The 16632-nt window shown below is 38.7% G+C and overlaps 2 protein-coding genes and 2 long non-coding RNA genes across 4 annotated transcripts; 1 reads left to right on the forward strand and 3 right to left on the reverse strand.

Annotated features, from left to right (window-relative positions):
• Nucleotides 1–5068: 5068 nt before the first annotated feature.
• On the reverse strand, nt 5069–5890 carry LOC5507405 (mRNA export factor GLE1). Its single transcript, XM_048723054.1, is given in 2 exon segments — nt 5069–5706; nt 5869–5890. Coding segments are annotated over 2 exon segments (399 nt in total). The 3' UTR covers nt 5069–5329.
• A 1214-nt stretch (nt 5891–7104) lies between these two features.
• On the reverse strand, nt 7105–7950 carry LOC5508262. The gene is made up of 2 exons (XR_007306828.1): nt 7595–7950; nt 7105–7475 (listed from the first exon to the last, which is right to left on the reverse strand). It is a non-coding gene; the product is annotated as an uncharacterized LOC5508262 (long non-coding RNA).
• Nucleotides 7951–7993: 43 nt separating this feature from the next.
• Nucleotides 7994–10848, forward strand: LOC116615452. Its single transcript, XR_007306827.1, has 2 exons — nt 7994–8716; nt 10315–10848. It is a non-coding gene; the product is annotated as an uncharacterized LOC116615452 (long non-coding RNA).
• A 3552-nt stretch (nt 10849–14400) lies between these two features.
• On the reverse strand, nt 14401–16587 carry LOC125560610. Its single transcript, XM_048722406.1, has 2 exons — nt 15756–16587; nt 14401–15403 (listed from the first exon to the last, which is right to left on the reverse strand). Exons 1-2 carry the CDS (start codon nt 16185–16187, stop codon nt 14576–14578), a joined length of 1260 nt encoding a protein of 419 aa, XP_048578363.1. The 5' UTR covers nt 16188–16587; the 3' UTR covers nt 14401–14575.
• Between the last annotated feature and the right edge of the window lie 45 nt (nt 16588–16632).

The following is a 16632-nucleotide window of genomic DNA, read 5'->3' on the forward strand; positions in this document are numbered from 1 at the left end:
TCACGCACATGTCACGCCCATCAAGTGACCGCAGCTGCTCTAGATGTACTGATGCACAAGGGGGTATGACAGCTACTGTGACAGTCTACAAAAAGATGCAGAACCCCTCGAATTTGGTCTATGGCGCGACAAGAGAGAGGCAGAGAGTCCACAGTTTTATTACTGGTCGCTGACTCTAAAGTTCAAAATGACCATACTGATGTTTGTAAGGTCATTGCGTGAAGGGAATTTTGAGGTCTACAAAGAAGCATGTACAGCCCTTGCACCATGGTTTTTCGCGTTGAACCACAACCACTATGCGAGATGGTTACCTGTACACATAAGGGATATGATATCACTTGAGACCGAAGTGCCGGCAGTGGCAGACGCATTGAGGAAAGGACATTTTGTTGTAAAGAAATCTCATCGGGCATTTTCCTCCATCCCAATCGACCAGAGCCATGAGCAAAACAACAAAATCGTAAAAGAGATTGAGATAGCAAGACTTGAGATAGAGACTTGAGATAGAGATTGCAAGACTTGTGAACCAGTTTAGGACATCCGAAGATCTTATGAAGAAACAGCAAAGTACAGAAGGCCCAGATCAACGCCATCACGAGCAGATGGTTGGGATTCAGAAAACGTTGCAGAAACATGCGCGGTCATTGTGCAATACCATAGAAGAGATGGATAACCCTTTTCTAGAAGACAGCCAGGACCTCATCGTGGATGATAGTGTTGTCGAAACTATCAGAGGTATAGAGAACATAGGCAAATTGCAGTATGAGACTTTTATGGCTGAAAGACTCGAAAAGTGCGAAATTCCTCTATTTGAACCCAGCATTATTTGGTAGCCCTGCGGAAAAAAACAAATCTAAAGACAAGATTCAGATCATTGAATCATTGAAGAGTAACTGTTCACTTTTTTTCGCGTCTTTATGTTTCATGTCAAGTTCGCGATGGCGATCTAGATAGCTTCTTCTCCCACGAGAACCAGAGTTGTCCGCCTGCATTGTATAAATTTGGAAACCTTAGACAGGGTACCAAATCAGATCTGTTGTCATGCCTTGAGACAATCAGCCCTGCACTTGCAGAGAGACCTTTAGTAGACGCGGTTTTGATCGATGGTGCGGCTGCCGTCAATATGCTTAAACCAGGATTCTCTAGGACTTTTGAAGATTACAGCAACAATTTTTTTTCTTCCGTCTGTTCTGCGACAGCTCCATATATCAAATGTCAGGCGAGTAGATGTCCTATGGTATGTCTACTTAGCAAATAGCCTTTAGGCCGCAACAAGAAGTAAGAGAGGAAAAGGGATATGACGTCGAGTCAGACCTGACACCAAGATACCAGGGAATCGGGCAGCTTTTCTAAGAGAAGATGGCAACAAAGAGGAACTGTTTGAGTATCTGTCTGAACAGCTAGCAACAGTCGCGTTGGAGCACAGACAGGTCATGTCGACTGTAACCTAGCCAGAGCCGATTTATCGAATCTACACCATGCCAACACGAGGAAGCCGACACTAGGCTCCTGCTTCATGCTGAAGATGCAGCCAAGAACGATATTTAAAAGATCATGCTCCGCACTGTCGGCACCAACGTAGTCGTGATAGCCATATCAGCTTTCCAAGATCTCGATGTTACTGAGTTGTGGGTCGCTTTTGGGACTGGGAAGCATCTACCAGTACATAGCATTGCTAACGCTATGGGCAAAGAGAGGTCCAGAGCTCTTCTTGCTCTTCACGCCTTCACAGGATGCGACCAGACGTCTTCATTCAATGGCATCGGCAAGAAGAAGGCATGGGACGCATGGGGAGTCTACGAGGAGATTAGAAAACCATTTATGAAATTGAGCACTGACCCATCACTGCCTGACGTATCTGATGCATTTCCATTGCTATCACTGTATTGATGAAGAATCTTTTCACTAAAAAAGGAAGAGATATAGACTCCATCCCTCCTACCGCTGACGCCCTTCTGCAGCACACTAAGAGAGCTGTTCTACAAGCTAGTTTTGCTGGCGAAAGAGTGGAAAAGTCCCCTCACCTACCTTTTCCAAGCGAGTGGGGATGGGAAATAGGACTCCAAGCATTATGGCTACCGTTGTGGACCACTGTCCCACAAGCATCAAAGTGCTGCAAAGAACTGTTGCGCTGTAGATGCAAGAGTGACAAGGGATGCACAGGGCGATATAAATGCGTTCGTGCCCAGTCTAATGCACAGCTTTATGCTATTGTGGTGGGCTTTGTGACAGGCCTTAGAATAGCACGTTCTTGAGCAAACTTTCACGAAATATCCGAGAGGACATGGAGCATTTTGAACTTAAGTATACAATATCTGAGCCGAAGTTGTTGAGTTTTATTTCAACCAGTATATCAAAATACTGTTAAATGTAACCAGAAGTATTCTGATTGAGTTAAAAAAAAAGATTCACTTATTATCGTTTTCTTCATGACTAAAAACAAAGTGTTTTAACTTTAACAATCGCTTTCTGGGGCCTATCATTAGCGGTTACAATGTTTCTATATCTTATGCCCCACAGCCTCGCTTTCATGTAAAAATGTCACGTGACCTCCACTATTGCCCTTAGGATACTTGATTAGCCTTATATTCAATACCAAGTTTAGTGTGCTTTATTTGTGCCAGAGCGGCCAATCTTTAAACCAGTTGTTTCTAAGCCTCGTTTCCATGCTAGAATTCAGATGCTAAAGCCAGCCCCCCTTTTAACTGCCATTACGTAATAGATCTTGCTGGGTTCTATTAAAAATCTTGTTCACCATGTCAAAAGCTATCAATGTGCCAATTTTGGTGCTTTATCACAATCTGAACAATTGTTACACGGATCTGCCGGACTATTCACAACGAGAACTGATCAATCGTCAATCGTTATCCATCTGTGGATGGATAACAAACTGCTATACTTCCCATCAACTGACACCACCGAAGAAATATGTGCTTGGGAAGTAAAAGCTCAAAAGCTATACAATTAAAATCCTGCACAACATCTTTCTGATATTGATATTCAAGGAAAAGCTAAATGCTGCTTTCAAGAATCCCCTCAATGGAAAAGACAAAGATACCGAATGTGCGAGAGTTGACAGCGGAGCAGATGTAGGCACTTTACATAAAGAGGTGCAGTACTGGTGGACTAAACGTCATCTCGAGAAAGGGAGCAAGGTCACACTTGTGACAACAAGAAGTAGTGGTTCCAGCTATAGAAATCGAGTTGGGCTTCAGAATGGCTGTTTTGGCACTGGGACATCTTCATACCATCCACGTTAAATGGTTCGTGCATTGTCAATGGCGCTGTGAATGACAAAATACTGTGCAAGAACCTCGAAACTGCATTTGACGTTTACATCTCCAGAGTCGACCAGGCCCCTTGTGTGGGAACACCGATCCATTTGTGGAAAGGTTAAAAAAATGACAAGTCCCATGAAGAGGGAAAAGCAGTTAACACAAATTTGAAAGGACCAAAAAAAAAAAAAAAAAAGAAAAAAAGAAGCTAAAGGATAACAACCCAGATCTGTATGGTGAGCCGAAAGCGGGAAAATTTAAAAATAAAGCATTGAAACATTGTAACAACAGTGAAACATCTTAATTATAAACAAAACTAAAATTGGAGTCTTGTTCTGTCGTTTAATAAAAATATTCGTTTAAAGAAGTAAGGGATTTACTTCTACTAGAACACAGCAATGGATTAATTTCGGACGAATAATTGTTGTTTTTTATGGAAGAGTATCAATCTAAAAACCCGGAATTCACGTATGATATTTACGAAAGGTTTAATCTCGACGACATGGAGGAGCCAGAGTGCAAGGCATATTTTCGATTCGAGAAGAATGATATCCCTGTTTTGGCTTGCCGGATTTTTTTATTCCGGTATTTGGTCGCCCTGTTCCAGAGCTAAGCATGATAGCAAACTGTGTCCTCGAAGAAATTTACGACCTACATGCACACCGTGTGTCTGAGTGGAATCGAGAAATACTCAGCCCCGTCCAGCTGGAATCCTATGCAGAGGCCGTCCATCGAAAAGGAGCAGCACTTGATAACTGTTTCGGATTTGTAGATGGCACAGTGAGACCGATTTCTCATCCGTTTGAAAGCCAGGAAGTTGTTTACAATGGGCACAAACGAGTGCACGCCTTGAAGTTCCAGGACTCATAGGCAACATGTTTGGACCCATAGGCTTGTATTTTATTTTATTCCACTAAGAGTGGTTTTCGAAAACCCATGAAATACTATTTAGTTTATTTAGTACTAATACACTGTAGTGTCTTTGTTCTCTTTTGTTCTTGCTTGACTATTACACTTTAATTTATTTTCTATTCCGTTTTATTCTAAGTTATATTTCTTTTTTAAAAACATCGTTTTATTTAGTTTATTTCATTTTACTGTATTTTCTATTTTATTGAAAAACAAAAACAATTAATAGCAACTATAATTTTTGTGTGATAAACCCACAACCTTTTCCTCAACCCATAACAGAAAATGTGAAAAATTTGTTTTTTGTTTGAACTTTTATGTACTTATAGAAGGTAGACGACATGATGCGTCCATGCTTGGCGAATCAGGCCTGCACCAAGACCTTGAAAAAGGAGGCATTTTCAACAGGAGGACAACCAATGTGTATATATGGGGACCCTGCTTATCCGATGAGGGTTCATTCGCAGGTACCATACCAGGGAAATGGACTGCCCAGGAGGCATTTAATGACAATGTGCAAAGTATGTGCAAAGTTCGCACATCAGTAGAGTGGGTATTAGGCGATATTGTGCGATCATATAAATCTATGGATTTTAAAAAACAACTTGAAAATTGGACTGAGTCAAGTTGGAAAAATGTATATTGTTTGTTCCATCATACGTAATGCCCTTACATGCCTGTATGGAAAAAACACATCTCAGTATTTTGATTCGGACCCACCGACACTTCAGGAATATTTCAGGTGAAAAATCTTGTTACTGTAACAGAGAAGAAATTTTTTCCATTGGTTTATTTTAAAATGTATGAAGTATAGGCAAGATGTCAAGATTTTTGGCCAAGCATATTTCTATTTTGTTTTAAAGAAAGAACTCACCATTTATGAATTCTGAGGTGTACTTATTTTTTTTTCTTCTGCCAAGTCAAGCAATATTTTCATATGTAGATTTGTTTTTCGTTTAAATTTATTTACAATAAATATAAGACATGTTCAAAGGATAAACCTTAAAATATATACTTACTTATTTATTCAGACTTTTTTTTTCAGACTTGGTATATTCATCCAATTATCAAAGTTAAAGAATTCACCAAAACACTTCTGTGTTTTTTTGCTCTTCTGATAAATATATAAAACTTCATTTAAAACTTTATTGAAACCACTTTATATAATACAGATTAATCATCATTTCATTTTGCATGGCAAACATTAGTTGCATCTGCTGCTGTTGTTGTTGTTGTTGTTGTTATTGCTATTGCTGTTGCTGTATCAGCTGAAGCATAGTGTCATGCCTTTGCGAATCTTCCCTTTCCTTCCCTTCATGCAACTCTAGCTCCCCCTCTTTAATTGCCTGATCCTTCTCGTTGCTCTCTGTTAGGTACTCCACCATCATCGATCCTGACCTGCGGCTCTTCTTACTTGCAGATTCCTCCCTCTTCTTCGTATCACCCAACTTCTCCATGGCTCTTTTTCGAATCTCTTCCCCTTATGCCTTCTCTTGCTCCACTTTCTTTTTGCTTCCATCAGCTGTTTAAAACATCCATTTAGAATTAGATGCAAAACCTCATATTTTTAACCTTATATTTTATCTGTTAAAAATTGGTAAGTTAAGCTGCTATGACACCTTTTATAATCTTTTAATTTCAATTCTGAAGATATTGTTGTTCATATTCTAGCAGAACTATTCACTGGATTTTGAGCCATAGACCATGTGTAGGCAGCATCATGTGGTGTTGTCCACTCCATAGGAGAATCCCTTAAATGATATGGCTATGGCTTAAAAAGTCTACCTTTTCTCAAACTCGGAAAAATAGTCGCTCAAACAAACAAATAAGGTCTATCGGACTAAACTATCATCGGGGACTAGCTGAAAAATCTCGGCACCAAGCTCGTTTTTTTTTTTCTTATTACACAAGCAAAAAAATGGAGTCTTTTAGATAAACAAATAATGTAGTTATTTGCAGCTTTATCAATCGCAGAAGAATGACAGAATATGTACTTACGCGAGTTGAGTAGCTGAAGCCATCGTCCCTTATAAGTAACAGTAATTGTTGACAAATCGCATACCGGAAAAAAGCTTTTCTGAGGTGAGTGACGGGAGGTCACGGACGGCTGGGCATGCGCAGTAGATACTCCACGGAAAAAAATACTTCCGGTAGACGTCCGTGAATCAAAAACGCCGGATGCTTAAGCTCTCTATTATTTTCTCTTATTCGCGCCCTCCGCAGTTTTGCGCCTTGTTTACGCTCGCGTCTCGTTTACGCTGGATTGATGTTGTTTTTTCACAAGCCCTCTATTATTTTGAAAAAGCAAAAAGGAGAAAGCATGAAGGATATTAGTCAAATGCTCTATTCCTCGCATTTTACAATAGAACGTAAAAAAGGACAATGCAAAGCATTGTATACCGTACACATGTCCGTACGGTATCCCATAAACAAGGACAGGATATCCAAAAGGTATCGTAATATCAGAATTAAAGACATGATAAAACAGTACACAGAAGGTACAATAAAGGGATCAGTTGTTCGAAATGTTGTGCTTCCAAACTATGTTAAATCAATAAAAATCTGTTCCAGGTTGAATTTTGCAAATCTAATGCAAGGACAAATTTGGATTTGAAAAAAAAATTTTTTTTATCACATTTGATTTGTTTTAATCCCCAGGTAAGGAATTTTTGTGTCATTTGTACTCAATTCAGTCGGGAATTCGATGCAAAGAATGTCAAATGCCCCACAACTGCCCGTCCTCCCCCTTCCCCCCTCCGGCTTTACAGTGGTACATGCATAACTGCATAACTGTTAAGAAAATAGGGTATTTAGCCCCCTTGGAAATTCTTGGGCGTTAAACCCCCAACCTCACAGAATTTCCAATCCCCTCCATGAAGGGGGGGGGGGGGGGGGTATGGATATTTTCTGAAACTACACATTTTTTATTCATTCCTTCATTCATTAATTTATTAATTTTTAACAAAGACAATGGTTGCCTCAAGGAAAAACAATGATCTTGACACAGTTTTAATATAAAATATAAACTACAAATGAAATTACGAGTAACTGAGTTGCACAATCAATTTTGTTACTAGTATTTCTGTTCAGTAAACTTGTTTCATTAAAATTATTGAGAAGCAGCATCAGTATCTGAAATAAAAGAGTGAAATACACAGTTTCAGATAACAGCGATCGTAGCGTTTATTTGGTGAACAGCCTAGTATATGACATCGTCCATATTGGAATGATTTGGGCTTTGATAATTCACCACCCGTGGTTGTATCCTCTCAAAGTAGTCCAGCAGTTTCTCTAAAGAAAAAGAAAATGCTTATTTACTCAAGTGGCTCATTATTCTACAATAGAGTTCTATATTGAGGACCAGCATAGTCACTATATTGTACTTGACAAATAAATAGCAATCTGCTTACCTTTCTGGACATAGGCTTGTGTTCCTGAATATCGGTGGGATAAATGTCCCGGACAAAATCCAACAGCGACTGGGGATGGATTAGACTAGACCAGTTACCAACGGATCTCTCTCGCTGTAGCGTAAAAACAAGAGGATTCATGTCAAAATGCGAAGGAGTCACTATCGTGAAAGGTACAAAGAGCATGACAGTGATTGTAAAGTGAAGACGATTTTCGCCTGTGATTTAAGCATTTTCCTGCCCCTTGATGAGTATAATCGCAGCGGTGCCAAAGTAGCATTTCCAACAAATACTAGTGTCAAAACGGGTTGTAACAGGAATGTACAACAAAGCAAATCGGACTGTGACAGCTGCGACTATTGAGGCAAAGTGTGAAACGCTCGCATTTGGTACCGAAGATAATATCTTCAATGTTGAAGCGAGTTTATTGTGAGCGGGATCGAAACAATCATGCAGGGAAAACTCTTCAAAGAAGCAAGGGTACAATCGAATACCACAAGAGTAAAAAAAACAACTAACAAACAGGCCGTTGTAAGCAAACCTACCGACATGAATTGGAACAACAATCAGCAACAAAACTGTTGAAAATTTTAGCGCCTCGAATGCAGTTTCAGATGGAAATCTAAATTACGTAGCATAGTGACTTTGATATCCTCCTCTCCCCATCCCAAATCAATGTTGGATTTTCTAACTGACAACAACTTTGAATGGGGGGAAGGGGGATGTGAGTAATAAAAAGTTCCCATATTGTAAATTATTTGAGTAAGACTACTTTTTAGATGTCATTTTTAACAGGTTTTGTCGCTGATTGTCTAGCATGAATGGCCTTATATTTTTCGCGAATTGCAGCGAAATCGATGCCTTGGACTGGATTAAAACTTTATTTGACGATTAAAATAGGCACGATAAAATTTATTTTGGTCATTTTGAGAGGTATTAGGCTAATTCGTGAAAACTATTGGCGAAAATTACCATTTTTTATGGGTGAAAACGACCCCCAACAATGATCACCTATCATGTGACGTCATCCGTGGCGGTAAATCGTCTAATATGCGTCTGCTTCGACCTGCAACGTGTCTCTCTACTGTTAAAGTTTTTCAACTGTACATGATTTTTAAACCTGTGAGTAGAAAATCGACAGATAAAGCGAAATAACGGAGTTTTTTAAAGTTTGGCTGCTCTACATCAAGAATGGCGTGATTGGCGATCGCGAATCAGAGATGATGAGTGTACGCTGGAGAATACTTAATTTTTTATAAACAAATTCCTCAAATCGAGCTAAAAGAAATTCTAGCCTGCCTCCAAGTGCTTAGAAAATCTAATACTGGTCCAGTGAAGCCTAAAAAGGGGATTTCTTTTCTATGGAATGTGATAGAACGGTCTACCACGGTCAACCATGCGATAGTTTAAAATACAAGACAAGAGTCATGTTTTACATTATGTGTTCATGGTTGACCGTCAAATTTGACAAAAATCGCCTTTCTGGCTCATGATGAAGCATTATTTTATTTATTTGACTCACAAAAGATGGTGTCCGTTTATATATTACTCGTGAGAAAATGAAAGAGCACACTTTTGCCCTTCATATATATATATTTTTCGAAGTTGTTTGGTAAAATATAATCAACCGGAAATAAAAATTTTGCGCTTGACGTCACAATAGCAACAGTTTTTATTGGGCTGATCCCAGTCGACACCGTTAGTCAATTTCGCCGAGAACTTTTCCTCTCGTTCTCTTGGGGTTTGGATATTTCGCGACATCCTGCTCCATTACCGCGCGCTCAGCTTACGAGGCCTTTCGCTTTTGTTTCTCCGGGCATCCGTCTTCTTTAATCGGAAATGTTCTTTTCCGATTCGAGAAACAGATGCAATGCTGATATTGGTTAGTTTGGCAACCTATAGGAAAGGCATTTTCAATTCGAATCTTAGATACTTAACGTAAGCCCGTATTTCAGGGTGTTTTCGCTTGCTAAAAGTCGTTTTTCCTTTAACTACGGCTTAAACGCACCTTTATGGTTGTGCTCTAACATCCCATTTTGCAACGAAAACCAATGAAAATAGCTTTAATTTACGGTTATTGTATAATAGTAAACCTTCTTATGGCTGAATTTGCTTAAAAGCTTCGCAAAAAGAACAAAACTGGGACATTTTGAAAAATACTATTTCCAGACAATCAGCGACAAAATTACGTAGCATAATGACTTTGATATCCTCCCCTCCCCATCCCAACCCCCTCTTCCCCAAATCAATGTTGGATTCTCTTACTGACAACCGTAGACAGCAAATTTGAATGGGGGAAAGGGGGATGTGAGTAAAAGTTCCCATATTGTAAATTATTTGAGTAAGACTACTTTTTAGATGTCATTTTCAACAGGTTTTGTCGCTGATTGAAGGTTCGGTACACCTCCTTCCACTGGGGGGTTCAGATTGAGCACCAAGTGTGAGCAAAGCCTTATTGCGGTTTTGATAAGACCCATGGAAAAGGCTTGAAAGGGGTCTTTACAGTGTTATCTCTATTTAACTGCTACTTTTCTGACACCAAACTGATATGCTATACTCCCGTACATTATTTAATACCCTCCATTTAATAGCCACCCTCTATTATTAAGTAGTCTCTTTTTTATGCCCTGAGTGTTTTGTTACTGTATATTTAAGAACTATCTATAATGTTTGTGATAAAACCTAATCTCTACCTTTTCAACTCTCTTAATTTGTTCCAGGGTATCCCTATGTCTGCTTTCATGGCCAGCCCTTACCCTTCAGGTACTTCAATCTTCAGCCCAGCTTCTTGTGCTATGGTTTCTCTCTCCTCTTGGCCCATCCTTTGCATCTCAGCCTTTTTCTGCCTTAAGATGTCATCACGTTCACCACCACTGATTTGCTGCCTAAGTGTTTCAACTACAGAAGCTCTACGCTGCACTGTCTTACTGCTGGCAGATGCACTGTTGGTACGTGGTCGTGGAACATGGCAAATCTTCAATGGCTTAATAAGAAAGGTTAAGAGGAGACCTGTCAAACGTAGCCATTGCTCAAGGCATTTAAATTATACAATGGAATTTTTTTAGTAAAAACTGATTTTTTTACTGAAACTGTCAGGTCGAATCTGGGTAGGCCGAATGCCCCCCCTATATTTGATAATTTTTAGTATAAAGTACCACAATATGTATAAGCCCTTTGATGTGTCACAGATGACATGTTTGTTTATTTTTCAAAACAATGCTATTGTATGTATGGAATAAATTGAAACTATACTATCCGTCTACTTGCCTTGCATATTGTTCCACTAGTAGGTATCGTAGGTGGCTATTTATAACATGTTTGTACTCTTTCTTACATTCTAGTTATACACCCAATTCAAGTTGATTTGACATTGGCATTGAAAAATGGAAACTACAGAATGCAAGGCACACACCACCACCACCATGAGGGGCTTGGAGTACTACATCCTCCATGCACCCCCGCATCCCCCCCCCCTCTGGATGAGAAAAGAACAGCGTTTAGCCCCCCTCCCCCCCTCTGGAAATTCCTTGGCATTTGACCCCCAACGTCTGGATTTCCCATGGGGTAGTGGTATGGACAATTTCTGGGACTACACAATAATATACTCACCGTGCCACCTGTAAACAAGAGAACTGACAAAGATTGGGATACACTCAACTTCCTCTTCATTAACTGAGTACATATCCGCTCCTCGACCTGTGAGAGTGGGGTGTCTTTGCCCGCATTGAGGATTTCGCGCACAGTTGTTGTCGCAGGCTGCGCTATGTACGTAGTGTAGATTGCCTCGTGTGCGGCAAGGGTATCCAGACGATGTGGTTCCTTGCATGATCTACATAAAACTTGGCATGAGGCTAGGGTGTTGCCTAAAACTCGCGGAATCTTATGAAGCACGCCGGGGGAAATGCTGGCTTTGCAAACGGGGCATCCAGATTTGTTGTATGTTTGATCTAGCCATTCGCAGATGCAAAGCACACAGAAGTAATGGTCGCATGGAGTTGCTATAGGCTGCGTCAGAACCTCTTTACATATAGCACAGAAAACAAAGTCGGGAGGACACACAAAGCGTTCAGTTTCTGGCATTTCGTTAATAAGAACATCGGGAATCATTTCCTTTGGTATTGACTGAATGGTCGTGGCTGTGTTGCTCTGCTCGTTTTGAGATTTACCTTTTGGTCTTCCTCTTCTTACACCCTTTTTGGGGGGGCGTCCGCCTTGCCTTTTGGCTGCAAAAATTTCGCATATTTTGCATTGTAAAGAATGCGGGCCCCAAGTAAAAAGCTTTCTAACATTGCGTTTGTCAAGGTGGGAATAGCAAGTATGGCATACTTGTTCAGGATGGATCAGTTGGTTGTCTTTTTCGATGTTGATGCCATAGATTTGATAAATTTTTGATTTTACAAATTCATCGTTGGTTTTCCAAAACCGATTGCTACTACTTCTTACACTGTATTTTCCTAAAATCCTGCAGCTTTTGGTTAGGAACGCTGCATGCATCGCATCGAGACTCTCCATGTTAACTGCAACAACGTAAGTAATTGCAACATAAGGCGCGCGAAAACACGAGAAAACCCGCGAAAAAAATTACTTGGATCTCATTTAAAAAAATGGTACAGCAAATATTTTAATGAATCTGACACAAGGAATAAATAAAGTAACCAAAAATGTCTTACCTCTTTTCAAAATAAGTTGCGATGTGGGAAACTTTTCACGGTCTTTGAGCTAGTTTTCGCTGTACGAAATACGATGCTCCTTCGCCGGTTTTTGAACTTCAATGCCGTTCACTCTGTTTTTCAGACTATGACTAATGGTATTTGCATTTTTGAAAACATTTGTATGCTAGTAACACATTCTGATATTTGTTTTGGTTAATTTTGATTAGGGGCGGTGTCCTCTAGCCATCTTTTTCAATGTTTACGATTTTAAAATCGCCGCCATTTTGGTTGCCATAGACTCAAATTCACCTAGCAACCGGTTTTGGCCGCGCGAGAGACTAGAACCTAATGTCCACTGCGAAACAGCCGTGCGTTATGGTTTTTTTGTAAGGGGGGGGGGGGGGGGGGGGTAAAAAAATACACCATGACATCATCAGTATGACATCTTCCGTTTTCCAAGCCTCTGATTGGTCAATACAACCCTTGGCCAATCAGAAGCGTTCCCGATGATCTCATCGACACACGTGACCTACTTGAAGGTCTATAAAAGACGACGACGAGCTTGGATCACTTCACAGTCAGACCAAGACTCAAAAACTACAGACCAGTAATAAAAAGTAATAATAAATAAAAAATGGAATGCATAATTTGTAAAGAGGAGGAAGAAGTGATGGAGTTGATTAATTGCTGTAAGCAAACTATACACCACCGGTGCCTAGGGGATTGGTATACACAGGAAAAAAATATGATTTCCCAATTCTAACATTTTGGGTTATAGTTGGGAAAATTTCCCAATAATGTGAAAAAATGGGGAAAACTGAAACAAGAATTGGGAAATTATTGAGTTCCAATCTAAGCCAAAACTTCCTTTCACAAAAAATTCACTTTAATGGAATAAGATGGGATTTATTCCCAATAAAATCCCATTACTGGGAAATGGATGTGAATTCATACACAATAAATACCCAAAACTGGAAATCAAATACATGTATTTTCCCAATAAAATCCCACGACTGGGAAATGGATGTGAATTCATACACAATAAATACCCAAAACTGGGAATCAAATAGATGTATTTTCCCAATAAAATCCCACTACTGGGAAATGGATGTGAATTCGTACACAATAAATACCCAAAACTGGGAATCAAATACATGTATTTTCCCAATAAAATCCCACTACTGGGAAATGGATGTGAATTCGTACACAATAAATACCCAAAACTGGGAATCAAATACATGTATTTTCCCAATAAAATCCTACTACTGGGAAATGGATGTGAATTCATACACAATAAATACCCAAAACTGGGAATCAAATACATGTATTTTCCCAATAAAATCCCACTACTGGGAAATGGATGTGAATTCATACACAATAAATACCCAAAACTGGGAATCAAATACATGTATTTTCCCAATAAAATCCCACTACTGGGAAATGGATGTGAATTCATACACAATAAATACCCAAAACTGGGTATCAAATACATGTATTTTCCCAATAAAATCCCTGTACTGGGAAATGGATGTGAATTTATACACAATAAATACCCAAAACTGGGAATCAAATACATGTATTTTCCCAATAAAATCCCACTACTGGGAAATGGATGTGAATTCATACACAATAAATACCCAAAACTGGGAATCAAATACATGTATTTTCCCAATAAAATCCCACTACTGGGAAATGGATGTGAATTCATACACAATAAATACCCAAAACTGGGTATCAAATATATGTATTTTCCCAATAAAATCCCTGTACTGGGAAATGGATGTGAATTCATACACAATAAATACCCAAAACTGGGAATCAAATTTATGTATTTTCCCAATAAAATCCCACTACTGGGAAATGGATGTGAATTCATACACAATAAATACCCAAAACTGGGAATCAAATACATGTATTTTCCCAATAAAATCCCACTACTGGGAAATGGATGTGAATTCATACACAATAAATACACAAAACTGGGAATCAAATACATGTATTTTCCCAATAAAATCCCACTACTGGGAAATGCATGTGAATTCATACACAATAAATACCCAAAACTGGGAATCAAATACATGTATTTTCCCAATAAAATCCCTGTACTGGGAAATGGATGTGAATTCATACACAATAAATACCCAAAACAGGGAATCAAATACATGTGTGTATATTTTCTGCATTGAAAATAAGTAATACAATTATTACTAATTAACCAAGTAAGATTGCTGTTCAAGTCTATATTAAAATTAAATATGATAAGATTGATCGCTTACAGTAAAATGTACATTTTGTGCTCAGCTGTGCAGCACACATTCCAAGATGAATTTTATACTGACTTTTGCCAAATGTTTCCACTTATCCAGTGACCATTTGCAATACCGATTATGGAATCAAAGACCACAGTGTTTCTTGCTTGCCTGGAAAAGCTTTCTCTTACAAATCTATTGGGATGTTGTTGTTTCTCCACATAGAAATACACCTCAACTGCCTTGTTAGACAAATCAACACTTGACACTCTTCCGTACCAAATATCCCCTTGCTTTTCGCCTTGAATGAACAACATGTCATCTTTTTCTGGATACACAGGGACCAAGAGCCTTGGAACATCTTTTAACTGTCTATCATAATCCACAACAGTTTGAAGGTTTGTCTGAGCATGCTTGTACAACATCACCTTTCTCTGTACACTTTGATGTGAAAAGATGACTGAATTATCATTGGGTTGTAATTTGACTTTAGGAAAGCCACTCCATACATTAACATCAATTTCTCCTTCAGAGGATTTGTTAAAAGGCTTTATAAAACCTTCAATCAATACACTGTGATTATTGTCTAGTCCATATCTTATCAACAAGAACCGCTTTATCTGGACAATACATTCACCATCCTCCAACGAAGCAATAATATTGTCATTACTTGATAAGACCAAGCCATTAAATCCAACATTACTTAAAAAACATTTCCCTGAAGTAGATGCAATTCTAGATGCCGATTGAACAGACTGTGGGAGTGATAAAATGGAATTGATTCTAGAACATTCATTGTCTGTTAACTCAATTACTTGCAATTGAGGTTTTCTTGAGCCTATTAGCAATCCTTCACATTTACTGGCTGTACAGATTTTCCTAGCCTCATCCTCAGACTTGACAATGCCCTGATTAAAAAAAATGTAAATTTTTATGTACTAACCATTAAACAGATTACATGTATAGAGCCTTTTGATAAATCCCAAAGTGCTGTGGTTTTTGCACTTGATGCCAAATTTATTCTTTTAAATTTTATTTACATTGTAAAAACTTCAAAAGAATATAATTTGACATAAAATGTGATAAACAAAGCATTCTGGTATTTATAAGACTATAAACAGCTCTAGATGTTAATCAATCAATATGCAAATAAATGAATGATTATATATATTCAGTCCATATTTGTTTACTTTTATTATTACTTCAAATAATGGAATGTCCTGCGACTAAAAAGATTTACATTGATGACACAGTACATACCTCAATCTTATCATCCTTTTCTTCAATGGGGAGATCACCATGTGCTTGTTCCAAACTTTTCAAGCTTTCTCTTCTACATTCTGCTTTAGCAAATGTCATTTCTAATCCTTTACAGTTGTGGGAGCGCCCTACATATTTCTTTACAGCTCTTTCAAACACAGCGCACCAATAGTTGTCTGATGCTGCAAAGTTTATCAGGTCTTCATGTGCATGTGTCAAATTGTGTACCGATATTGTGCACATTTCAAGTCCTTGTGTCTCCTCAATTCTTATTATCAGTGTTTGTGCAAGTCTCTCATGTAGCTGTATCATGCTATCCGTCCAGCCATTCCTCCCACTATAGAAGTGCAGTTCAGTTAGGTAGGAAACTAAACTTATGATTTCAAGTTCTTTAGGGTCTGGAATCTTATCCTCTACAATGCATCCTAGCATTGGAAAGAAAAATTTCTGAAAAGATTCTGCTTTCCAGTGTCCAAGGCCTTTGTGTTTTTGCCAATTGAAGTAGGAATACGTCCTTGTTTAAATTCTGTGTTCCAAGGAAATTGTGCAATTTGCTCATCTACATATACAGCATCTAATAACTCTAGCTGTAACAGTCTTGAAAGTTGGTTTTTGCATATATTCAAAGGCAGAGTATGGAAAATGTCATAAACCATGTGGTATAAACAGTCAAACTTATAGAGGGGATACAAATATTGATGAAATATTGGAGTTCCAGTAAATCCTTCCTGTGATGATAGTTTCTTTCGTACACTTACTCGGTTTTCATTGTCTAGATCATAAAAGGTACTCTCCTCTGCTGTCACATCTCTCTTCTCCCATGGATGCCGAGCATGAAAATTATTATCACCATAATAATAGTGAGTTGATTGAAGAC

The sequence above is a fragment of the Nematostella vectensis genome, chromosome 15 (genome assembly GCF_932526225.1).
Source record: "Nematostella vectensis chromosome 15, jaNemVect1.1, whole genome shotgun sequence".
In the NCBI taxonomy this organism is placed as follows: Eukaryota; Metazoa; Cnidaria; class Anthozoa; order Actiniaria; family Edwardsiidae; genus Nematostella; species Nematostella vectensis.